The 25828-nt window shown below is 43.5% G+C and overlaps 1 protein-coding gene across 2 annotated transcripts in view; it reads left to right on the forward strand.

Annotated features, from left to right (window-relative positions):
• Nucleotides 1-25828, forward strand: part of cemip (cell migration inducing hyaluronidase 1) — a 268013-nt gene that overhangs the window by 195055 nt on the left and 47130 nt on the right. For both annotated transcript variants that reach the window (XM_068017722.1, XM_068017724.1), the window contains exon 14: nucleotides 7093-7298. In XM_068017722.1, the coding sequence (XP_067873823.1) occupies nucleotides 7093-7298 (206 nt within the window). The remainder of the gene's footprint in view (nucleotides 1-7092; nucleotides 7299-25828) is intronic.

Raw genomic sequence — 25828 nt, forward strand, 5'->3', positions numbered from 1 at the left:
AAATGTCGCTGGTCTGATTAGTAAGTTTGCGGACGACACAAATGTTGGTGGAGTTGCGGATAGTGATGAGGATTGTCAGAGGATACAGCAGGATATAGATCGGTTGGAGACTTGGGCGGAGAAATGGCAGATGGAGTTTAATCCGGACAAATGTGAGGTAATGTATTTTGTAAGGTCTAATGCAGGTGGGAAGTATACAGTAAATGGCAGAACCCTTAGGAGTATTGACAGGCAGAGAGATTCTGGGTGTACAGGTCCATAGATCACTGAAAGTGGCAACGCAGGTGGATAAGGTAGTCAAGAAGGCATACGGCATGCTTGCCTTCATCGGTCGGGGCATAGAGTATAAAAATTGGCAAGTCATGTTGCAGCTGTACAGAACCTTAGTTAGGCCACACTTAGAATATTGCGTGCAATTCTGGTCGCCACACTACCAGAAGGACGTGGAGGCTTTGGAGAGGGTACAGAGGAGGTTTACCAGGATGTTGCCTGGTCTGGAGGGCATTAGCTATGAGGAGAGGTTGGAAAAACTCGGATTGTTTTCACTGGAACGACGGAGGTGGAGGGGCGACATGATAGAGGTTTACAAAGTTATGAGCGGCATGGACAGAGTGGATAGTCAGAAGCTTTTTTCCCAGGGTGGAAGAGTCAGTTACTAGGGGACATAGGTTTAAGGTGAGAAGGGCAAAGTTTAGAGGGGATGTGCGAGGCAAGTTTTTTACACAGAGGGTGGTGAGTGCCTGGAACTTGCTGCCAGGGGAGGTGGTGGGAGCAGATACGATTGCCACGTTTAAGAGACATCTTGACAAATATATGAATAGGATGGGAATAGAGGGATATGGGCCCCGGAAATGCAGAAGGTGTTAGTTTAGGCAGGCATCAAGATCGGAGCAGGCTTGGAGGGCCGAATGGCCTGTTCCTGTGCTGTACTGTTCTTTGTTCTTTGTTCTTTAGGGTCTTAAAAGAAATGGCTGCAGAGATAGTGGTCCTAATCTTCCCTCAATTCTGGGAAGGTCCCAGTGGTTTGGAAAACCATGAAAATAACACCTCTATTCAAGAAAGGAGAGAGACAGAAATCAGGAAACTATAGGCCAGTTAGCCTAACATCTGTCATTGGGAAAATGCAGGAATCCATTATGAAGGAAGTTGTAGCAGGACATTTAGAAAATCAGAATACAATCAGGCAGAGTCAACATGGTTTGTTGAAAGGAAAATAGTGTTTGAAAAATTTGTTTAGTGTTCTTTGAGGATGTAACAAGCAGAGTGGATAAAGGGGAACCAGTAGATGTAGTGTATTTGGATTTCCAAAAGGCATTCGATAAGGTGATAAGTTACTACACAAGATAAGAGCTCATGGTGTTTGGGGTAATATATTAGCATGGATAGAGGATTGGCTAAATAAACAAAACAGAGAGTCAGGATAAATGGGTCAGTTTCAGGATGACAAACTGTAACTAGTGGGGTGTCACAGGGATCAGTCTTGGGGCCTCAACTATTTACAATCTATATTAATGATTTGGATGAAGGGGCTAAGTGCATTGTAGTCAAATTTGCTGATGATACAAAGATATGTAGGAAAGCAAGTTGTGAGGAGGTTACGAGTATCTGCAAAGGGATCTAGATATGTTAAGTGAGTGGGCAAAAATGTGAGTTTGTCCACTTTGGTGGGAAGAATAGAAAAGCAGAATATTATTTCATTGGAGACAAACTGCAGAAATGCTGGAGTACAGAGAGATCTGGGTGTCCTTGTACATGAATCACAAAAAGTTAGCATGCAGGTACATCAAGTAATTAGGAAGGCAAATGAAATGTTGGCCTTTATTGCAAGGGTGGTGGAGTATAGAGTAGGGAAGTCTTGCTACAATTGTACAGGGCATTGGTGAGACCACACCTAGAGTACCGCATACAGTTTTGATCTCGTTATTTAAGGAGGGATATACTTGCATTGGAGGCAGTTCAGAGAAGGTTCACTAGGCTGATTCCTGGGATAAAGGGGTTGTTTTATGAGGAAACGTTGAGCAGGTTGGGCCTATACTCATTGAAGTTTAGAAGAAAAAGAGGTGATCTTATTTACGCATTTAAGATTCTAAGGGGCCTTGACAGGGAGATGCTGAGAAGATGGTTCCCCTCATGGGAGAAGCTAGAACTAGGGGGCACTGTTTCAAAATAAAGGGCCTTCCATTTAAGACAGAGATGAGGAAGAATTTCTTCTCTTAGAGGGTTGTTAATCTTTGGAATTCTCTGCCTCAGAGACCAGTGGAGGCTGGGTCATTTAATATATTCAAGGCTGAGCTAGACAGATTTTGATCTACATGGGAGTCGAGGGTTAAGGAGGCAGGCAGGAAAGTGGAATTAAGGACACAATCAGATCAGCCATGATCTTGTTGAATGGTGGAGCAGGCTCGAGGGGCTGAATGGTCTAATACTCCTCCTATTTCTTATCTTCTTATTAGTTCTGGGCACCACACCTTAGGAAGAATATATTGGCCTTGGAGGGAGTGCAGCGTAGGTTTACAGGAATGATACATAGACTCTAAGGGTTAAATTACAAGGAGAGGTTACACAAACTAGGATTATATTCTCTGGAATTTAGAAGGTTAAGGGGTGATTTTATTGAATTTTTCAAGGTATCAAGGGGAACAGATAGGGTAGATAGAAAAAAACTATTTTTGCTGGTTGGTGAGTCTAGGACTAAGAGACATAGTCTGAAAATTAGAGCAAGAACCTTTCAGGAGTGAAATTAGGAAACACTTCTCCACACAAAGCATGGTAGAAGTTTGGAACTCTCTTACACAAATGGCAGTTGATGCTAGATCAATCGTTAGTTTTAAATCTGAGATTGATAGTTTTTTTTATCCAATGGGGCAATGGCGGGTTTATAGAGTTCGGAAGCAGATCAGCCATGATCTCTTTGAATGATGGAACAGGCTCAAGGGGCCAAATGGCCTACACCTGTTCCCATGTTCTTTGTTCACCCGAGAGAGCAGACGGGTCTTCAATTTAACGTCCCATCTGAAAGACAGCACCTCCAAGAAAGCAGTGCTTCCTCAGTGCTACATTAGAGAGCCAGCCTAGATTATGTGCTCAAGTTTCTGAAGTAGATTATGACTCAAAGGCGAGAGAAGGTGAAAGTTTATGGGATTTTCTTGATCGATGTTGCACCAATGACTCATGAACAGAAGACCAGTGTTGGGTCTCTGACTCAGTGAACGAACAGAAAACCTGAAATTTCTTTTTTAGATTGTGATTCCTTTGTGGAATTAAAGCTGTGACTTGTGTCTTCAATTCTGCACTGCGACCTGTGTGGTGATGTTTCATTAGAACAGGGTTGTCCAACATACGGCCCGCAGGCCAGGAACCAGCCCGTCAAAAGTTTCCATCCGGCCCTCGGACGTATTTCAGAGATGAGAAATTTTCCATTCGCTTCTTCTTTCAGATCCAGCTTTTAAAAACATCACAAGTCAGTTTGACAGCTGACAGCTGCTGACATTGGGAACAGCAGTTTCTGAACTTTGGACAGATTCAGGTTTCTTCAGCGGGCTTTTAAAAAAATGTCGGAACCCGCCGGAAAACCCTGAATCTGTCCGAAGTTCAGAAACTGCTGTTTCCGATGTCAGCAGCTGTCAGCTGTTAAACTGAGTGCGATTTTATTTTAAAAGAACTGACCAAACCCAGATAGTGTTTCCAGTTGTACTCTTAAGCTGCTGTGCAGAGCGCTCTCGCTCCCTGCAACTATCAGAGAGAAAAGGGGGGGGAGAGAAGGACAGAGAGAGAAAGGCGGGAACAGAGAGGGAGGGAGAGAGAGAGAGGGGAACAGAGAGAAGAGGAGGGAACAACAGAGAGAGGGGGAACAGAGAGTGACAGAGTCAGACGGAGAGAGAGTGATCAAGATCACTCCTGACAGATGGACATCTATCCGAAATACTCTGCACCACTACAAGAAGTGTGCAGGAAAATATTAACTACTTGTGCAAGCAAAAAAATGCCAGGTATCCCACAAAATCAGTGTCCAACACAGTGACAAGAAAGTAAGTCAATAACTTTATCTTCTCATTTAAAGCTTCTTCACAAAAATGCAGTGTTGTTGTTTGATTAATAGTAAGATACATTTTTGATGCCTTTATCTTTCCAAAATTGTCTCACCGGCCCCCTACAGAAGACAAAAATTGTAGCGGAAAGGTTGGACAACCCTGCATTAGAATGTACCCTTTATAAGAAACCTAACCAGGATCTGTGGATGAGAAACTAGGCTGGCACGAATGGTCTTAAACATTGTGAATTTTTAAAAACAATTAGTCACACTTCTCGAATACTGTTTGTTGCAGCACAGAATCCTGAATTATATGCAGTGGTTTGTGAAGAAAAGAGATTGGTGCCCTCTCTATTAATTAATTTAAAAAAAGACAGTTTTAACAGCAAGACTAGAAAATTAGTTATGCTTTTAAACCATCCAAAACCTAATTTCGCTGCTTTAGGAGCTCATCTACATTTATCATTAATCTTAATCTAGTAACATTTAAATTTACATTGAAAAAAAATTAAATATATTGCCCAAAAAATATGCTTACCCTGACAGGAATTCAGTTTGAAAGATTGCTGTGTGATTCTGACTCCACCTACCAGTGTCAGTTGTGGTTTAGTGGGTAGGACTCTCACCTCATACTCTGCAAGCTGTGTTCAAGTCCCACCCCAAAGACTTGAGTGCAAAAACCAAGACTGGCATTCCTAGTGGAGTACTGCAGGTGTGCCACACTGTCAAAGATGCTGCTTTTCGGAAGAGATGTTAATTCGAGGCTCTGTTTGCCCTCTCAGATGGAATGTAAAAAGATACACCATTCAACAAAAAGCAGGCGAGCTCAACCTGGTGTCTAGGCTAATATTTATTGCTCAACCAACATCACTTTACAAAAAAGAGTTTAACATTGCTGTTTGTGGGATCTTTCTGCACGCTAATTAGCTGCTGCATTTCCTACATTTGGACAAATGTCTACACTTCAAAGGTGCTTTGTTGGCTGTAAGCACTTTGAAATGTCCTGACATTGTGAAAGGCGCTATATAAATGCAAGTCATTCTTTCTTTAAAAGCTCATTTAGTTGCTTAGCGAGCTTGTGTACCTTTTTCATTGATCTTAACCTAATAACATATGAATTCACATAAAGGAATAATTATGTACTATTAAAAAATGCTTCCTCTGACAGTTATTCAGTTTTGAAGGGTTATTTTGCCATCTTTCCTTCACCTTGGCAATTTAATCTCAAAAATGAAATTCACCCAGGTCAGATTTAACCCCAAGATTGTTGAGGTAACTTCATTTCTCTGAAAGTTTTTGTTTTAAGGGAAAGACCCTATGCCAAGATATGTTCATTGACTGGACATATTTCACAACACCAACCAAGACAGGAATAGCAGCAGAACCAGTACTCAACGCAAGCCACAAAAAGAATCACATTTTAACAGATCAAGCTAGTGGAAGTGGGGTGAGGGGTGTTGTTGAGGGGAAGCTGTTGTATGACTGCCTTTAAGAGTGATGTCCTTTAAGATCTTAGTATGCTAATGAACTAAGTACCAGGAGGCAGTCATGTAACTACATGCCAGAGTCACTCTGTAACTAACACCTAGAGGCAGGTCCTGTAAATAGTAAGCTCTGTAATGTATATAATAGTTATCTGTTAATAAACCTGTTTTGAGATCTTCAACCAACTGGACTCCTCATCTCATTTATGTTGCATCAGACAACATAAAAAGAATTCATTACAAAGCACAGGTGTGGGAACACCTCCAGGTAGAAGATACAAAAGAACCAGGCTTTAGACAAGCCCCAAAAAGTCTTTTACTTTTACTAACCATGTGTGATCCCATTTGAAGCCAAGATGCTGTTGGTGATTGTGGAGCTTGCTCTTTCCCCGTGATTTTCTGTGGTAAATTTTGTTGATTTGAAAGCCCCAGCTGCTGGGACTCTACACGAATCCTCAGAACTCGTGCCAGCACAGACACGATGGGCTGAATGCCCTCCTGTGTGTGCTGCAAATCTTTCTTTGCTTCTATGTGAATTCGTTTCCCACAGCGCTAATGAGGAAAGTGGCCAAATTTGGAAATCTCTTGAGATGGTCAAGAAGGGGCATTATAAAGTATCAGCAAGACCCAGAGTAAACCAGCTCCATTTAACCCCCAAACTACTCTGTCCTGCTATATCTCAGTTGCTGTCTACCTTTCTGCATTTCTGTCATGTGCCTCTTCCTAATCCTACTACTTCCTCCCTGTAACTCTTACTCTGCTCCAATCTCCCTCTCTTACTATCTCTCGCTGCTATTTCTGTTACTCCTAGGAGCTCTACGTCGGCCATCAATGGTCTTTTCTGCAGTGACATCTCCCCGCTCTACATCCCTATCACTGTTTTCTGCCTTAAGGCACTCTGAATGATAACCAGTGAGTAGCTGCCAATTTAGCAAGATTAGAAAGATAAACTAGAGCTCCAAAGCTGAATGAATATTCTTACCAATTAAATGACAATTTACATGCCTAACAGGTGTGAAACCAGCATAACTGCAAGTGAGCCAACATCAGCCATTTCACTCCCACTAACGTTAGTGGATTTACAGTTCTTGGAGATCACACAAGGAAGCAAAAAATAATTTGCATATCTACATTTCCCTGGGTGTCCCAATGAATTGTCATCACTATTGTAATATAAGCAAACACAGCAGCCAAGTTGCACACAAGTGCTGGTTGAGGGATAAATATCAACCACAGCACAATGAGAATTCCCTTGAAAATGCAATGCAGCTGCCTTTCAAAATTGCTTTGTTAAATTCTACAATATTATTAAAAGAGGAAGTTTAGTCCAAATTTGTTTTGGGCGTCCATTCTGTCTGGTATTGAAGCAGGAAAAACATTATTGTAACTTTTTTTTTGGTCTGTTATTTATCTTAAACGCCTTAACAACAGAATCCACCCCTAACCTATAAGTGTTGATCTGTTCGGCTGCTTCAGGAATGGTAAGGTACTGACTTTGGGTAAGTAGAAAGTAAGTTGAGAGGGGCAGGTTGTAATTGCCATCATGTAAAGTTCTGACAATTTCATTTCTCTTTATAGGTGAAAGACGTCATTGGCTACAAGACCCTGGGGCATTGCTTCTTCACTGAAGATGGTCCAGAGGAACGAAACACATTTGATCACTGCCTCGGACTGTTAGTCAAGGCGGGGACTCTACTGCCATCAGATCGTAACAGCAAAATGTGCAGGAGCATAACAAATGGGGTGTATCCAGGTTACATCCCGAAACCCAGGCAGGACTGCAAGTAAGTCAACTGGCAGTTTCATGAGGTGTAATGGGGACTGGGGGGGAAATTGCATGATACACAAGGCCAGTGTGAAGCTATTCTGACAGTCAGGTTCCTGCATGATTTTAACATCACCCAGTTTGAAGGGGAGCAGAATAATTAATATTGAAAGTATCTCCCCTCCACATACTTCCGTCAGTATTCCACAAAATCAATATTTTGTTTAAATCCTAACTCACTTTTCTCCACCACGTGAAATATTTATGTAAGAAAATGGGAGTTCAGGTTTTTTTTTAGATTCCAGAATTTCTGGTGAGTTCAAGATGTTGATTGCTGTTTTGTACAAGATAATGATATGGCAATACTAAATTACAGTTGTCTCTTAATGATTGAGTTGGATTAGTGTGAGTCTCAGAGCATCAACAAATCATAAAAGCCCTTTGTGCATGGAGGGGATTAACTGGCAAATACTTTGGGAAGGGGAAGCGAAAAAGAGAGCGTTGATAGAAAGGAGACTGAATTTGGGTTTATACAATGTTCAAGTCCCTATGCCAGAGTTAAACTGTTTGTTCTGTAAGAGTCAATTCTTTGATTTTGCCCACTCCAATACTACATCAAGTTTGTTGTCCAGCAAAACAAGCAGTGATGGATGGTGGGTACCACTTAGAGGTTGTAGTTAGTCCAAACAATTGGAAAAACCATGGGATTATAGAAACTACAGCGCAGAATCAGGCCATTCAGCCCAATCAGTGTGTGTTGAATCCACATGAGCTGCAGTCCTAATTCCATGTGCCCATTCCATTTTCATATCCTTTTAACCCCCTTTCTTATAATCACCAATCTAGCCTATTCTTAAATGTTGACATGGGTGTTAACTTTAAACCCTCCCCCCCCCACCAAGATAAAAGAATGGGTGGATTTGGGTCAAGTGGGATGTAAAAATATGATAAATCTCAAACTCAAACCCACCCCTTCCAGTTCAAACAGAGGTGGAATGTGGGGCGGGCGACCAATTAGCTCCCAGGAGGTCAGTTGGTCATTTGAATATTATAATAAGGCTGCATGCCACAGATTTAATTTCCATTTTGAATTTAACCCTGGCTGGCCAGGTTTCCTGGGCCAGGGAAAACCAGCCCCTAAAGGGAGGTGAGGCCTGCTGGATCCAGGAGGTTACTGTCTATCCACTTGACCTGCCAGATTCAGTTCACTTACTTCACTCACTCCCTGTGATCGAACACCCCAAAGAGCCATGATATCCCACTGAGCAGAATCTTGAGATCTCCCCCACCAGCCCCCTCTCTCCATCCCCCACGCCCCCCCAGCACCTGCAATTTTGCCTGTGGCCTCTAATCTCGTGGCCCAGACCCTTACCATCTCTCCCCCGACCTCTACACCTTCGATCTGCCCCGGCCTCTGATTTGCCCCCTCCCCCATTCATCCCTCCAATGATTCTCCGCCCCCATCCACCCTTAATGTGGCTCTGGGCCTCCCCTCCTGATGTGTCTCAGCTCCCCCCCCGACCCCCCACCCAATGTTGTGGACTCCCTGTTGTCTCTGAATCCCCATCCCCCAACCCCCCCCCGCCACAATCGATCCATGGCTCAAGACCCATAGGGCTGCATTTTACTGCGGCCTTCAGGACCCCGATGCCAGGTCTAAATCGGGGTCCTGAGCTTAGACTTGCCGCCAGCGAGACGGGCTCAGTGATCTTCCTGGAGGCAGCCTCCGAATTGGCTGCCTCCGCAAGTGCCATCCAATTAAGAATGGCAAGTGGGCTTCTGATGCTGGAGGGCCAATAGGAGGCCATCCAGCACGGAGAGTTCAGCAGCCCCACCGTCAGAAGTGGACGCTGCTCAAGTATGTAGGAAGGCATGAAGGTGCGTCCATTCCTGGTCATTGGCCATGAATGGGGTATATAAGAAGGGCTAAAAGGGTTAGGGCCACTGGGCAGGAGGGGGAAAGCACCCCCTCACAGCAACGGGCACTGCTGTGATTGTGACCGTATATTAGAGCAACGCCTTGCCTATTGAATGGAGCCTCCAGCTCCAATGACTGCTGGGAGATTGCCATTGTTTCACAGACAACCTTATGGTTCAACAGGTACCCCGTACGCCGGCTGGAAAATCTAGATGATGTCAGGAGAGTGTCTTCAATAGGTACTTTAATTGGCTTAATAGGCTACCCAATGCCGGCGGGCAGGTAGCACTCAGCCCCCGCACCCACCTCCCCACCCTCCCAGAACCAGCCTCTCAGAAAATAGGCCAGAGGCAGGAACGTGCTGGCAGACCGGCACACTGGCCGGTAGTGTGAAATTGCCGGCATGCCCTCCCTTTCTCTTCTCCACTCCCTGGCTGTGGCCTGGTATCAGAGGCCTTCTTGTCCCACAGACTCTCAGTGTGACTGGCTGCAGCTGCGAAACAGATGCAAACATATGAATAGGCCCTGCTGTTCAATTCAGCCACAAAACAGCCTCCCCTCTGACTCCCAGCTTCCAAATTAATATCAGGGCCATGGGTCTGAATTAGGCCAAATCCCAGGCTGTCCCACCACCTGGACCAAAATCAGCTCCCGAGCCTGTGCGGACAGACAGCAGGACCCTGGGTGGGATATTAATGGCGGCAGCCACCAACAGGATCACCGTCCAATTGAGGATGGCAACCTGCTTCTCTGACCTTCCGGCCCAATCAGTGGGCCGGCAGCTCAGCAGGCTCGGCAGCGCCACTGATAGAGATGGCCGCAGCTGAGGCTGCAGGAAGCAGAGGTCGTCTGCATGTTGAGGCACCCTCAAAGGTCAGATAAGGATGTTTTATTTAATGTGCCGGGAATAGGCAGGCAGGCCCTGGCAATCGGAGACATGCGCCCTCCAGTGGCGGCCTCATTGCTGCAGGGGTGGCCTTGATGTTGGAGGGCCCCTCTGTGGGCCATGGAGTGGCCATAAAGGAAGGCCCCCTCCCCCCACCTCCCCGGGAGCCCACTGGGAATCCACCACGGTTTACCAGGCAGTCTCCCCACATGGCAGGGGCCCGTCCCGATGCCAGTAAAATGCCAGTGGGGTCGGAAAGTGGATGTAAATTGGCCAATTAATTGGTTTCATTGACTGCCCGCTTCCAGTCGGCAGGCAGCCATGTTGCTGCCGTTCCCAGTGTTGAGAGTATCCCGTGACGGTGAGAAGACATCAGGCTTCCCTCCCGACGTCTTCTGCTGCCATTTTATGAGGCCTCCCGTCTCCAGAGGGCTGATAAAATCCAGCCCATTGTCTCTGCTTCAATCCCTAATTCTAGTCTGCAATCCACAATCTCACAACCCTTGGTGTTAAAAATGTTTCCCCCGCTCTCTGTCCTAAATCTCTTATTTAATCTTTTATCTATATCCTCTCATTCTCGACCCTTCAAACACTGAAAACAGTCTATTTCCACCTATACCAACTCATTCCTTCATAAATGTAGACTTTTCTATCAAGTTATCCCATAATCTCCCCTGTTCAAATGAAAACAGTGCAAATTTTTCAAGTTATTCTCTGTATTTCCTCACACCAACCAGCATCTTAGTGAATCTGTGCTGTACCTTCTCTACTGTCTCAACAAACTTCCTATAATATGCAGACCAAAACTGCACACACTACTCCAACAGTGGCCTGATAATGTTTTTTATAGATTCGTCGTTAGATACTTTTATATTCAATTCTTCCTGCCATAAAACCCAGTATTCCATTAGCTTTTTTTTTAATAGCTTATTGCGATCTAACTATTAATATCTTTTGAAGCTAGTGATGGAAAAGTAATGCAAAGTCATTGATTTGTCTGGAGACACATCTGCATTAGTTTTTCCCCTGACCAGATTAACATTAATTTCCAACTCTATCTGACTTTTAACTGCCTAATTAATCCAAATACATATCCCAAAATTAATTTCTGGTTCTCTCCTTTGGCTGACCAGTTTTTGAACTCCAAATCTGAGTCTTCAGTCTTGGATTCTGACCTTTTTTGCTGAATGAACAATCAAAAATTATTGCAGTGCTAACTCTCAAAATCCTTTGCCAACAAGGATTTAAAGATTCAAGATCTGTTGGCACTTGTTGCTTTGCAATTGCTCCCAACTTCAGAACCATCAAAATAACAGCAGTGGAACAGATTAGTCTGGTTTTAGCAAGCACTGGAAATACTGAAGAAATCAGGGGTGTGTACATATATCTGCTATAATCAGTCATGCTGCATTTGCCAACCTTTAATTAAACAACAATTCCACACACCAAGATTAGGGTATGTATTGCTCAATGATTCCTTGAATAAATACACCACCTGATGTGGTGACTGGCTAATTGTAGACAAAGCAGGTTCCACATTCAATCACTGGTCTGTGTTGACTTGTCTGATCTTGGTCAGGGCCACAGTAAAGTTACAACAACTAACAACTGACTAGGGAGGCCTAAGTAGGAATCCTACTCTTGGTTGGTGTCATGCGACTGCTGCCAGAAAGTGCCTTTCAAAGAACCATAGAATGGTTACAGTACAGAAGGAGGCCAATCGCTTCCACCACTCTCTCAGGCAGTGGATTCCAGATCCTAAGCACTTACTGCATTCAAGCATTTTTCTTCATGTCGTTTTTGGTTCTTTTGCCAATCAACTTAAATCGGTGTTCTCGGGTAGTCAACCCTTCCGCCAATAGGAACAGTTTCTCTCTATCTTTGCTTTTGTACTCGTTGCCTCTATTTATGAAATCCAGCATCCCATATGCCTTTTTAACCACTTTCTCAACCTGCCCTGCCACCTTCCACGATTTGTGCACATATACCCCAGCTCTCTGTTCCTGCACCCCCTTTAGAATTGAGCCCTTTATTTTATACTTCTTCTCATTCTTCCTAAGAAAATGTACCACTTCATACTACTCTGAATTAGATTTCATCTTCCAAGTATCCACTCATTCCACCAGCCTTTCTATGTCCTCCTGAAGTCTGTCACTAGCCTCCTCACAGTTTACTGTACTACCAAGTTTTGTGTCATTTGCAAATTTTGAAATTGTGCCCTGTGCACCCAAGTCTAGGTCATTAATATAGATCAAGAAATGCTTGGACGATAGGCAAGAATGAGATTAAGTTTGGTGCGATGCCTCCCCAAGGTTAGACAGCCTGCCAATACACATCCAGCTTGAAAAATTACCAGTTGCATTACTGGAAAGCAACCCGCTCCCATGGGAACTGTATCCCAGCAGGAGTCAGAGTCCCTAGTGGAGGAAAACTGAGTGGAGGAAAGACAGGGAAAACAAAATAGTTACACCAGCATGAAAAAGGTAACGTCAAAGTTCAAAAGAAAAGGATCGCTAGAATGAAGAGATGGAAAGGAGGGAATGAGGGCTGAGTATTTTAGTTTAGTGTCAGTAGTAAGAAAGATAATGGAATCCTTTATCAAAGATGTAATAGAAAAACATCTAGGAACATAAAATATGATGCAGAGTAGTCAGCATGAATTTCAAAGGGGAAGATCATGCTTGACCAACCTAATTGAATTCTTTGAAGAAATGAAAGAAAAGGTAGATAAAGATAATGTAGTTGGTGTAGTATATTTTGGAATTTCAAAAGGCCTTTGATAAGGTACCATATGATGACAAAGTTCAGAACATACGGAGTCAGGAGACAAGTAGCAGAATGGATAGTAAGCTGGCTACAAAACAAAAAACAGTGAAGAGGGGTTCAAGGTAGTTATGCAGACAGGAAAAATGTGGGAAGTGGTGTTCCATATGAATGGTTGCTGCTATCACTGTTGCTCACGTTTACATAAACTATTTGGGAATTGGAAGTACAATTTCGAAATTTGCTGATGACACCGATTTGAGGATATAAATAAATCTAAAAGTTAGAGCCAGCCCTTTCAGGAGTGAAACAAGGGAACACTTCTACACACAAAGGACGGTAGAAGTTTGGAACTCTCTTCCACAAATGGCTCCTGATGCTAGATCAATTGTTAAATTTATAGATTGATAGACTTTTGTTATCCAAAGGTATTAAGGGATATGGGGCAAAGGTGGGGATTTGGAGTTAGGGCACAGATCAGCCATGAATGACAGAACAGGCTCGAGGGGCTAAATGGCCTCTTCCTGTTCCTGTAGTTAATATGGAGGAGGACTGAGACAAAATACAGGAAGACATGAATAAACTTGCAGAATGGACATGGAACTGGCAAATGAACTTCAATATAGATAACTGTGAGGTGATACATTTTGGTGGAAATATTAAGGAACATAGGAGCAGGAGTAGACCATTCAGCCCATCGAACCTGCTCTGCCATTCAGTACGATCATGGCTGATCATCCACTTCAATGCCTTTTTCCCACACTATCCCCATATCCCTTTATGTCATTCGTATTTAGAAATCTGCCAATCTCTGCTTTAAACATACTCAATGACTGAGCTTCCACAGCTCTCTGGGGTAGAGAATTCCAAAGATTCACAAACGTCTGAGTAAAGAAATTTCTCCTCATCTTTGTCCTAAGCTCCTTCCACCTTATTTTGAAATTGTGTCCCCTAGCTCTCGGCTCCCCAAAAAGGGGAAATATCTTAGCTGCATCTACCCTGTCTATCCCTTTAAGTATTTTGTAGGTTTCAATGAGATCACCTCTCTTTCTTCGAAACTCTAGAGAATACAGGCTCAGTTTCCCCAATCTCTCTTTATCGGATAGTCCTACCATCCCCAGAACAAGTCTGGTGAGCCTTCGTTTCACTCCCTCTGTGGCAATAATATCCTTCCTAAGGTGAGGGGACCAAATCTGCACACAGTACTCCAAGTGAGGTCTAACCAAGGTTCTATACAATTGAAGCAAGACTTCACTACTCCTGTACTCAAATCCTCTTGTGTTAAAGGCTAACAAGGTTAAAGCCTTCCTAATTGCTTGCTGCACCTGCATGTTAGCTTTCAGTGACTTATTGATATGGACAGCCGGGTCCCTTCATGCATCTACACTTTCTAATCTCTTACCATTTAAGAAATACTCTGCACATCTATTCCTCCTACCAAAGTGGATAACCTCACATTTTTACACATTATATTCCATCTGCCATGTTCTTGTCCACTCACTAAGTCTGTCCAAATCCCCTTGAAGCCACTTTGCATATTCTTCACAACATACATTCCCACCTAGTTTTGTGTAATCTGCGAAATGTGAAATCTTACATTTGGTCCCACGTCCAAATCATTGATATATATTGTGAACAGCTGGGGTACAAGCATTGATCTCTACGGTACCCCACTAGTTACAGCCTGCCAACGTGAGAGTGACCCGTTTATTCCTACTCTCTGTTTTCTCCCTGTTAACCAAACCTTAATCCATGCCAGTATATTACCTCCTATCCCATGTGCTTTAATTTTGCTAACCAACCTCCTGTGGGGGACTTTATCAAAAGCCTTCTGAAATTCCAAGTATACTTAGAAACATAGACAATAGGAGCAGGAGTAGGCCATTCGGCCCTTCAAGCCTGCTCCGCCATCCAATCCACGATTGGATAATCATGGCTGATTATCCAACTCAGTAACCTGTTCCCGCTTTCACCTCATACCCTTTGATCCCTTTAGACCCAAGAGCTATATCTAACTCCTTCTTTGAAAACATACAATGTTTTGGCCTCAACTGCTTTCTGTGGTAGCGAATTCCACAGGCTCACCACTCTCTGGATGAAGAAATTTCTCCTCATCTCAGTCCTGAAAGGTTTACCCCGTATCCTTAGACTATGACCCCTGGCTCTGGACTCCACTACCATCGGAAATATCCTTCCTGCATCTACCCTGTCAAGTCCTATTAGAATTTTATAGATTTCTATGAGATTCCCCCCTCACTCTTCTGAACTCCAGCAAATATAATCCCAACCGACTCAATCTCCCCTCATACGTTAGACCGGCTATCCCAGGAATCAGTAAACCTTCGCTGCACTCCCTCAATAGCAAGAACATCCTTCCTCCGATAAGGAGACCAAAACTGCACACAATATTCCAGGTGTGGCCTCACCAAGGCCCTGTATAATTGCAGCAAGACATCCCTGCTCCTGTACTCGAATCCTCTCGCTATGAAGGCCAACATACCATTTGCCTTTTTTACCGCCTGCTGCACCTGCATGCTTACCTTCAGCGACTGGTGTACGAGAACACCCAGGTCTCACTGCATATTCCCCTCTCTTGGTCTATAGCCATTCAGATAATAATCTGCCTTCCTGTTTTTGTTACCAAAGTGGATAACTTCACATTTATCCACATTTTACTACATCTGCCATGCATTAGTCCACTCACTCAACTTGTCCAAATCACCCTGAAGCCTCTCTGCATCCTCCTCACAACTCACCCTCCCAGCCAGTTTTGTGTCATCTGCAAATCTGGAGATATTACATTTATTCCCCTCATCTGAATCATTAATATATATTGTGAATAGCTGGGGTCCTAGCACCAATCCCTGTGGTACCCCACTAGTCACTGCCTGTCATTCGGAAAAAGACCCATTCATCCCTACTCTTTGTTTCCTGTCCGCCAACCAATCTTCTGTCCATTGCAATACACTACCCCCAAACCCATGTGCTTTAATTTTACATGCTATTCTCTTATGTGGGACTTTGTCGAAAGCCTTCTGAAAGTCCAAATAAACCCCATCCACTGGCTCCCTCTCATCAACTCTACTAGTTACATCCTCGAAGAATGATGCATCCATGACTTCCCACATACCGCAGGATGTACATTCCACTTGGCTGAGCTGACCTGCCATACCGTAACTTTAAAAACTATTTAGTACAATTAGACTAAGTAGAATAACTTACCAGTTACTCACCAATCAGCTTCTTCTCCTGTACTGAAGTAAGAGCCACCTACTGGAGGCTGAAGAAAAGTAAAGAAAGAAAGGAGGACCTCCCTCACCGAACCCCCTCACTCACCAAATTCCCATTTTACGCTCTGTGCACTCAAAGCAGCTCAGTGCAGACAAAGCAGCACTGAGGAAGTCCTGCTTTAATACTTACCGAAAAACAACTGATTCAAGCTTCTGAAAACCAGTTTAAGCTAGCTACCTAAGTGACTAGCTGCAGCTGCTTTCGGAGAGCTTGTATACCCCTGTTTTAAGGCTAGAATAAAATTTAACTTCTCTTAACTTAAGGAGTAATTTTTAATTGCTAAATTGAAGAAAAAGAAAAAAGAGAAAAGAAAAAGACTTTAAATAGAAATTAACCCTTAAAACTCCCTCTCACCAGACTCACCAGCTCTCAGTGCAGAGCAGGAGGCCACATTCTCATTGGAAAATCTGTGTTTAAATGAGGTAGAGGAGCAGAGGGATGGATCTGGGGTAGAGATACACAGATCACTAAAAGCAGCAACACAGGTTAATAAGGTCATTTAAAAAAGCACTGGGGTTCATTTATACAGGAATAGAAATGAAAAGCAAAGTAATTATTTTACACTTGTATCGAACCTTGGTTAGCCCGTATTAGGAGTATTGTGAATGTTCTGATCTCCATGTTATAAAAAGGATATAGAGACACTGGGGAAGGTGCAAAAAAGATTCACTAGAATGTTACCAGAACTGAGAGGTTATTCCCATCGGGAAATATGGAGTAGGCTGGGTTTCTTTTCTCTAGAAAAGAGAAGACTGAGGGGGTAACCTGAGTGAGGTCTTCAAGATTATGAAATGGTTTGATACGGTAGATGTAGAGAAGATGTTTCCACTTGTGGACGAGAGCAGAACTATGGGCCATAAATATCAGATAGTCACTAATGGGGCGGCACAGTAGCGCAGTGGTTAGCACCGTAGCCTCACAGTTCCAGCAACCTGGGTTCGGTTCTATGTACTGTCTGTGTGGAATTTGCAAGTTCTCCCTGTGACTGCGTGGGTTTCCACCGGGTGCTCTGGTTTCCTCCCACAGCTAAAGACTTGCTGGTTGATAGGTAAGTTGGCCATTGTAAATTGCACCTAGTGTAGGTAGGTGGTAGGAGAATTGAGGGAAGGTGGGGATGTGGTAGGGAATATGGGATTAATGTAGGATTAGTATAAATGGGTGGTTGTTGGTTGGCACAGACTTGGTGGGCCGAAGGGCCTGTTTCAGTGCTGTATCTCTCTCTGACTCTAAACCTAATTCGGAATTCAGGCGAAACGTCTTTACCCGGAAATTGGTTAGTATTTGGAATGCACTATCACAGTAAGTTGTTGAGGAAATAGCATAGATACATTAAAGGGGAAGCCGGATAACATGAGGAGAAAGGAATTCAAGGATATATTGATGGGGTTACATGAAATAAGGTGGGTATAGGCTTATATGGAACTGAAACACTGGTATAGACCAGTTGGGCTATATGGATGTATAGACTGTTTCTGTGTTGTAAATACTATGTAGTTATCAGGGGGTTAATATTACAGCTGATGTTTTATTTTTGTAACTTTAATGTTTGTTGTCGTACAAGTTCAAAACAAAATAAACTTTTTTATCCAAGATTAGAATAGTGAGCTGCTTGTGGCAGGGAGCTCAGACTTCTGCACGCTAGGTATAAAACAAACCTGGAGAATGTTCTCATGCTCTGTGTAACAACGTATCTGCTTTATTCAGCTAATGCCACTCCACAACCAGCTGACTAGTCAGTGGCTGGATCACACAATGCTCTGTGGTAGCTAGAAGCGGAGTTATTAAAAGGCTGTCTCTGTAAGACTGATATCTTTAGAAACTCCAACTACAGTCTGTTCATGTTCATCAGTAAAGGCATGTGTGTGCTCTTCCAACGATGCCATAGTATAAAGTCAAAGTTGGCAGCCCAAAGCTATCAACAGCTCGAAGGAAGGAACGTGCACAACACAGTGAGTGGAGATTAACACTGAGGGCTCCGCTCCAGTTTCAGATAAGCTTTTCAAAGGTCAATAGTATCATGACATCATTTGTCTCTACATACCCCTACTGAGAAAATTTTGAAAGGTATTTGCACTCTGTTAATTGTCTTCTACTTTGCAATGAGGCAGAAGCTGTAGTATAATGATAGCCACATTAGCTCTAATTTGAGTTGGCTTGTAAAGCCACTTCCAGAAGGTAGTGTTGCACTATGTTTGCTTCACCCTGGCTGTAGAGTAACTTAGCAGAACAGGTATCAGAGCAGTGAATACATTGAATACACATGTATAGTTCTCAACTTCCCCAAATTGAGTTCGAGACAAGCTGGCTGTACAACTGAGTTTTCCCAGCTTGTATCCAAGTCAATCTCTACTGGTATCTGCAGTGTTACTGTATAGGACAAAGTTTGCGAGGCCTGTGCCTGGGAGGGAGTGGGAGGAAGGGGAGCAACCACTGCAGCCAGTGCCCATCATAGAAAGGCAGCCTGCAATTTCCTGATTGGAGTTAGCTGCATACAAAATCCTGCTGCTAGCGTGAGGCCTCACAAAACTTCCCCTTGTATCTAAAATTGCAAGAGGCAAGGATTCCACTGCTGCTACAGGACCCTGGGAGGGTAGATTTCCTGCTAACATGCTCTCAAGCAGAGTATCACCCACCAGAAGTATGTATCAGGAAATCATGCACAAACAGACTGTGATTTTCAGTCCATTTCCATTGATTTAGAAAAGGTACCCTCTGGAGTCTTGCTTTCAAGGTCCTTAGAAATTTGAATAGATATTATCCAACTGATGGGCACAGAAGACCACCTGGGCTCCATAGACCATTGCAATGGATGCCCAAAGAGTCAGAGAAATAGTTAGGGCTTCAGCTGGTGGGCATTTCCTCCTGCAATATATGTTCCTTATGCTATTGGAGCTAAATGGCTGTCACTGATAGTCACGCAATGCCCCAAGAAGCAGCTACGCATCTAACCACCTTAACAAATCGGCTAATGACACCTCTCCGGAGGAATCAGTGAAATCTGTGCAGCAGATGGTTCTTCAGTTCAGATGGTTGAAACTTCTGGATAAACGTGGCGAATGCCCAGATGGAACCTTCCCAGGACATTAGTTTTATAAGGCTCAGATTCCCAACCATCCTTATAAAATTAATATGCTAGAAAGGTTCCACCTGGAACTCCTCCATGTTTATTGGAAGATGTTTTTCGGTATATCTTTGAGCACGGTACTAGTTCCTCGATTGCTCACCAACTTTATTGTTTGTGAATACTCAAACACTTTTAGTTATAGCAAGAGACTATTTCAGACTTAAATGCCCTTTGAGACCAGCCAGGTATTTTATCTCTCAGCTTGAGCTTGCAAGTGTCTGGACACCCAACAGTGGGGAAAAGGCAACACAATATTCTGATAGCCATCGCAATGCATCATTTTATGATCTTTATAAATGATGAGACAGGTTGCTTAAACTTGGCTTGAGAATAGAGAATTGAGCATCTGGTTGAGTTATTTAGAATGTTGCGTTAGGTTAGATATGGTAAAACTATTTCCTCTGGTGGGGATCGAGGGGACAAAACCTTAAAATTAGAGCTCGGCCATTCAGGAGCAGAACCAGGAAGCAGTTTTATCTGGCAAAGGGTGGTCGAAATTTGGAATTCTCTCCCCAAAAGGCTGTGGATGTTGGGGGACAATTGGAGCTTTCAAATTAGATTTTTGTTGGGTAAGGATATCAAGGGATATGGAGCTAAGGGTGGAAAATGGAGTTGAGGTGCAGATCAACCATGATTGAGTGGTGAAGCAGGCATGAGGGGTTGAATGGCCTGTTCCCGTTCCTAACATTCCTATCTCTTCCATCCATAACTGTTACAAATGATTCTGTAGCTGGAATAATAAGTTGAAGGAGCTGATTACTCAAGGCTCCTATTCTCTCCAGACACAATGGGATGGATTTTACAGCCCTCCAACGTCTGGGATTGTGGCGGGGGGTGTGCCAGAAAATGTCTCTGGGAGAAGCCCGCCATGGCCTCAAGGCAGGAAGGCCCGGTCCGATATTGCCGGTGGCGGCAAGGCCTCGTGTCGGTACCCTGCCGCTCAGCGATGGGAGCAGCATTAGCAAAGTCAAAAAAATGCAAATGAATATATGAAATGCTTACCCGCTCCCGCCATCCGTTCTGGTGCCATATTGGTGACAGCAGCCAGCACTGCCGCACCTTTGGATCTCCATTCAGAGATCTGATGTGGGACACTGGTGGAGAGGGGGGAGCAGGTAAGTATTTCAGTGCGGGAGGTAGGGAGCGAGGTCAAACTATTCTGATTGGTGGAGGGGATGGTGGGAAGGGGTTGAATTTGAAAGATAATGGACTTTGGGTGGCACAGTGGCGCAGTGGTTAGCCTCGCAGCCTCACAGCTCCAGTGACCCGGGTTCGGTTCTGAGTACTGCCTGTGCGGAGTTTGCAAGTTCTCCCTGTGACTGCGTGGGTTTCCTCCGGGTGCTGCAGTTTCCTCCCACATGCCAAAGACTTGCGGGTTGATAGGTAAATTGGCCATTGTAAAAAAAAAATTGCCCCTAGTGTAGGTAGGTGGTAGGAGAATTGAGGGAAGGTGGGGATGTGAGAGGGAAAATGGATTAATGTAGGTTTGGTATAAATTGATGGTTGATACAGACTCGGTGGGCCAAAGGGCCTGTTTCGGTGCTGTATTTCACTATGACTTTTGTGGGGGGAAGGTCAGGTCAACAAGGTAAGTATTTTTGGGGGGGAAGAGGGCAAGGATTGAACTGAATGGATATTGTGGGGGGGGCATGGGAGAGGGGATAGAAACATTTCTTTAACATTTTAAATTAAATCTAAAATGTCTATTGCTTTAAATATTTAAATGAAATGTAAGGACTGGAAGCCCTTTCAAAATGGCGTCGGCACCTGCGCAGTGGCACCAGACACCGTTGCCGGGGATAGACTGCCCTCTCGTCCTCGGGGGGGGGGGGGGGGGTGGTGGGGAGGGGGCAGTCCGCCCCGGGCCTCAGCACAGCGGCTCCGTGACGAGCAGTCCACCATCTTTGAAGCTCACTGCCGAGATCGGCGGCAAGCATTTAAAATCCAGCCCAATAATGCCACATGATGAGACAAGAACTGAGCGAAAACAGGGCTTGTTCATCAGTACACTCACTCGAGGGCAGAGGCAGTCAGGTTTTTTACAGAGAAGTACTGAAATATATAAAATGACAAGATAATCTGTTCTCCTCCAGAGATAAACACCCTGCATTTCACCTGTATCAGTGTCCAAATATTAGGGGCTTAATAGGCAAGGTTGTTGGACTCTACATATAACCATTGCCAGGCTCTCCCCTAATTTAGGTTTCTGTAAACTAAAGATCAAACTCTGGGCAACAAGTGGATTTTTGCTGTTTTTTTTAAAGCTAGAAATTGACATATGATTGCTAAAAATTATTGTTTTAAAGAAAATTTGTTCTTGGGATGTGGACATTGCTGATAAAGACACAATAATTTCTCATCTCTAGTCGTCCTGAGGGCATTGAGTCAACTGCATTCTGCGGGACTTGAATCAGATGTAAACCAGACCTGCTAGTGGTGGCGGGTTCCTCCAAAATAGTCATTTTCAGATCAGAATATTGAATTCAAATTCACTACTTGCTATGGTGGAAGTTTGACCTGTGGGTTGCTTATCCAGTGCCATACCATGACAGTGATTAGTCCACAGATAGTGTATTGGTGCAGTTATAGATACCCCATTATAGAAAGCACAATAAACCAATAGAGTGTGTCAGCATAGATTCATCAGAATAATGCCAAGGGTGGGAAATTATACTTATGAAGAAGGTTTTGAGTTGGTGGGACTACCTCCATTGAAACAGTGGAGATTTAATAGATGTTTTTAAAATTATGAAGAGGTTTAATAGAGTGAATAAAGAAGGATGAGGAGAGAGGGTTACGAAGAATTTTTGGTGCAGAGAATTGCTGGAGCAGCGAGTACTTGAGGCAAAGACCATTGCATCTTTTAAGGGAAATTATGGGTCAATATTTCTCGCAGAGGAATATACAGGGCTACAAGGAGACAATGGGCAGTAAAGAACCAAAACAGACACAATTAGCTGAAATGACCTCTTTCTGTGTTGTAAATTCCTATGGTTCTAAATCAAAATACCGCATGTTGACAATTTGAGTCCCAATAGATGATTCTGGAATATTCCTCCATACACAAATTCATTCCATCACATCAACCAAAAGGTTGTTATGGGCACCACAAGTCCATCTGCAAGGAAATTCCTTCTTTTATATGAATTTTGTTGTGAAACATAACATTTTTTGCCAGTACAAATGTACTGGGTAAACACTTTAGAGCGAGGTTGAATAATCAACTAGAAAGGTGTATTTCACTGATGATAAATTTGTTTGCCAAGTGGTACTGGCTGGGAAAACAGGAACATTGAGGTCAAGGGCACAACTGCAGTCCAGATGCATGAAAATAAACTGAGTGGAAAATCACCAGCTGGGCCAACACCACATGGAAGATTGCAGGAAGGGGTACAGCAGGAGATGCCATGAGATAAGGAAGAAAGCCAAGAATTCAGTTGACAGAATATTTCAGTTCTGGCACTGTCCAAAGAAAGTGGAAAGACTTGCATTTTATGTAGTGCCTTTCCTGACCTCAAAATGTCCCAAAATGCTTTGCAGCCAATGAAGTAATTTTTGTAATGTAGTCACTGTTGTAATGTAGGAAATGTGGGAGCCAATTTGGACACAGCAAGCTCCCACAAACAGCAATGAGATAATGACCAAATAATCAATTTTAGTGCTGTTGGTTGAGGGATATATATTGGCCAGGGCACCTCCTCTGCTCTTCAAATGCTGCGATGGGATCTTTTACATCCACCTGAAGGCAGACAGGGCTTCAGTTTAACATCACATCTGAAAGAATGCACCTCCAACAGTGCAGCGCTCTCCGTACTATAGTTAAGTGTCAGCCTAGATCTTGTGCCCAGGTCCCTGGAGGGCAGGCTTGAATCTCTTGCAGACACATTACACAAGATGTATAATCTGTCCCAGAAGCAGAGGGACTTTAACTTTGTGGCTCAGAGGTAAGGGTGTTATCCACTGAGCCTGGGCAGTCACCTGAGAGGCACCAAGGTGACTCTTCATCCAATTTCCCATCCTCACTACAGACCATGTGGTAAGGACGTGACTTCCTGCTGCAATCTCTGTACACTAACACATCATCTGACGTTGCAGCACCAAAGTCTAGTGTCAATAAACTATAGCACTAGTGAATGAAAAGAACTTCTTTGCTTTCTGCACTTCCAGGGTACGAAGGACCTAACACAACTTCGACATCCCACTTCCCATCAGCAGCAGTGAGAGATACTTTGAACACTGACGGGCCATTTGGTTGTGTACAAAAGTTGCCATTATTGACTGCCATCTGGAGCCCATCCCATTTCTCATTATGCTTAGTCCTCTTTTCCCGATGTTCAAATTGGGTAAATGTCATGAATCGCACAGAATAGTCTTTAAAAGTTAGATTAAAAAGACAAAAACAAAGGCGTAATGGAAAACCACAGAAAGTTCTGAACTCCCATTTCAAACCTATTTTCATGTTATTGGATGCCAGAAGTCAAGCTTTTGTCACTTTATAATTAACCATAACACCATAACATTTTTATGAAGCTCAATAAACAAAAGAATGTGTTTGTGATTGGAACCATTACTAAAAACAAATTCCAGCGGTGGGCATATTTTTTTGCTGAAAATCAAAACCAGGGTAAGCAAATTGTAATCAGACTTTAATTTTATTTTTAATTCTGATACAGACTAGAGATGAAATGATTCAGATTACAGTTAGTTTAAATTTAGATTATAATTATTAATCCGATTTTCATCTATCTGATAAATTTGCTGTTACATCCACAGACCTGTTGGTGCAGAAATTACATTTTATTGATATCCTATTTTTAGCCCTGATGGAGATGTTTATCTGTTGCAGAATTTTAGGGAAATCATGATACATTGGGAAGTTCAAAAACGTTTTTTTCTCTGGGCTTTGGTAGCACTCTCCCCTCTGAGTCAGAAGTTTGTGGGATCAAGTCCCACTCCAGACACTTGAACCTATAATCCAGGCTGATAGTTCAATGCAGTACTGAGGGAGTCCTACACTGTTGGAGGTGCCATCTGTCAGGTGAGACTTTAAATCAAGGCCCCATCTACCTCAGCTGGTCAGAAAATATTTCGAAGAAGAGCAGAGAAGTAAGTTACCGTAGCAGAGCAGGAGAGGCTTCAAAAATATTCCCTGGTTGCTTAATGAGCTAGCATCTTTAAGAAAGCGGGCAAAGAAATTATTTATTGATGCATTGAGCTTTTGTCCACGAATTTCTCACAAAGCAATTGCAACATCAGGTATTTGTATTTTATGGATATTCCTGCATCAACTCATCAAATTTGTTTGGATTTACTAAGTAGAAGACTTTTAATAAACTGCTTTAACAGTCTGGTGTAGATCTGGAAGTTAAGCATTGGTGCATGTATCAGGTAATTTAACCAGGGACGAAGTTCACCTTCATTGTGACATAATCCAAAAATGCCGTGAAAAGTGAAATCTAAACTCGAACAAATGCACGCCAAAGATCCCCAGCTCCTGTGTTTTATGCATTAAAATAGTTTGCCAGAGACAGCCTTAGGAATACACGTTAGCTATCAAATCACAAATGGCAAGAATTCTGTGTCTCTATTGGAAACATAGTAAACAGTGAGGAGGATAGTAGCAGGCTTCAGGATGACCTAGGCAGACTCGTGAAATGAGCAGACACATGACAGATGAAATTTAATGCAGAGAAGTTTGCAACTGATGCATTTTGGAAGGAAGAATGAGGAGTGGCAGTATAACCAAATTGGTTACATTTTAAAGGGGGATGCAGGAACAGAGAGACCTGGAGATTTACATTCACCTATCTTTGCAGGTAATGGAGGAAAAGTCAAAGCAGAGAAGCATGATGTTGATATGCATGTGTGTTAATGTGGGGAGCGTTACTAATAATGTTGCTGAGCGGCAGGTGCAAGTTGCCACATGAGATTTTGATACTGTGGCTATAACAAAGACTTGGCTTAAACACCGGCAGGAAGGGGGCTTGTGTGGGCCGCACGCCACCACGTCTCCGTGATCTAATGCGCAACGGCTCAGGATAATACTCGAGTCGGGCCACCTTGCCCCCCCCACCCCCCACTCACACGGCAGGGGCTGGCTTTGTGACACTGGCAACGGCAACGGCTGCCTCTGCGCAGGCATGGCACCATTTTTAAAGGGCAACCTGACCTGCCATTAAATTTAAATATTTAAAGCCGTGCCCTCCAAGTACATCGCGAAATAAAATGGCCCTTTTCCACTCCCCCAATAACACCTACATATAATAGTTGCCTTCTCCCCCCCACAAAACACTTTTCTGGAAGATTTGACCGTCCCCCTATTCCCCCCAACACTGTTCAAACTGCAGAGGTCACCCCCTTCCCCCCTTCCCCTACACTACACATGCTGATTGGACCCTGTATCCCCCCCCTCCCCCCACCCACTACACTGAAAATCTTATGTACCCCCCCCTTCCCCACCTCGGTGGTGCCAGCTTTCCCCAAATGGGAAAGTGAAGGAACGTGAGTGCCAGCCGCCACATGGCAGCTGGTAAGATCGCTGACAATTTTATTTAAATGTCTTCATTT

This window comes from Heterodontus francisci, chromosome 38 (assembly GCF_036365525.1).
Source record: "Heterodontus francisci isolate sHetFra1 chromosome 38, sHetFra1.hap1, whole genome shotgun sequence".
In the NCBI taxonomy this organism is placed as follows: Eukaryota; Metazoa; Chordata; class Chondrichthyes; order Heterodontiformes; family Heterodontidae; genus Heterodontus; species Heterodontus francisci.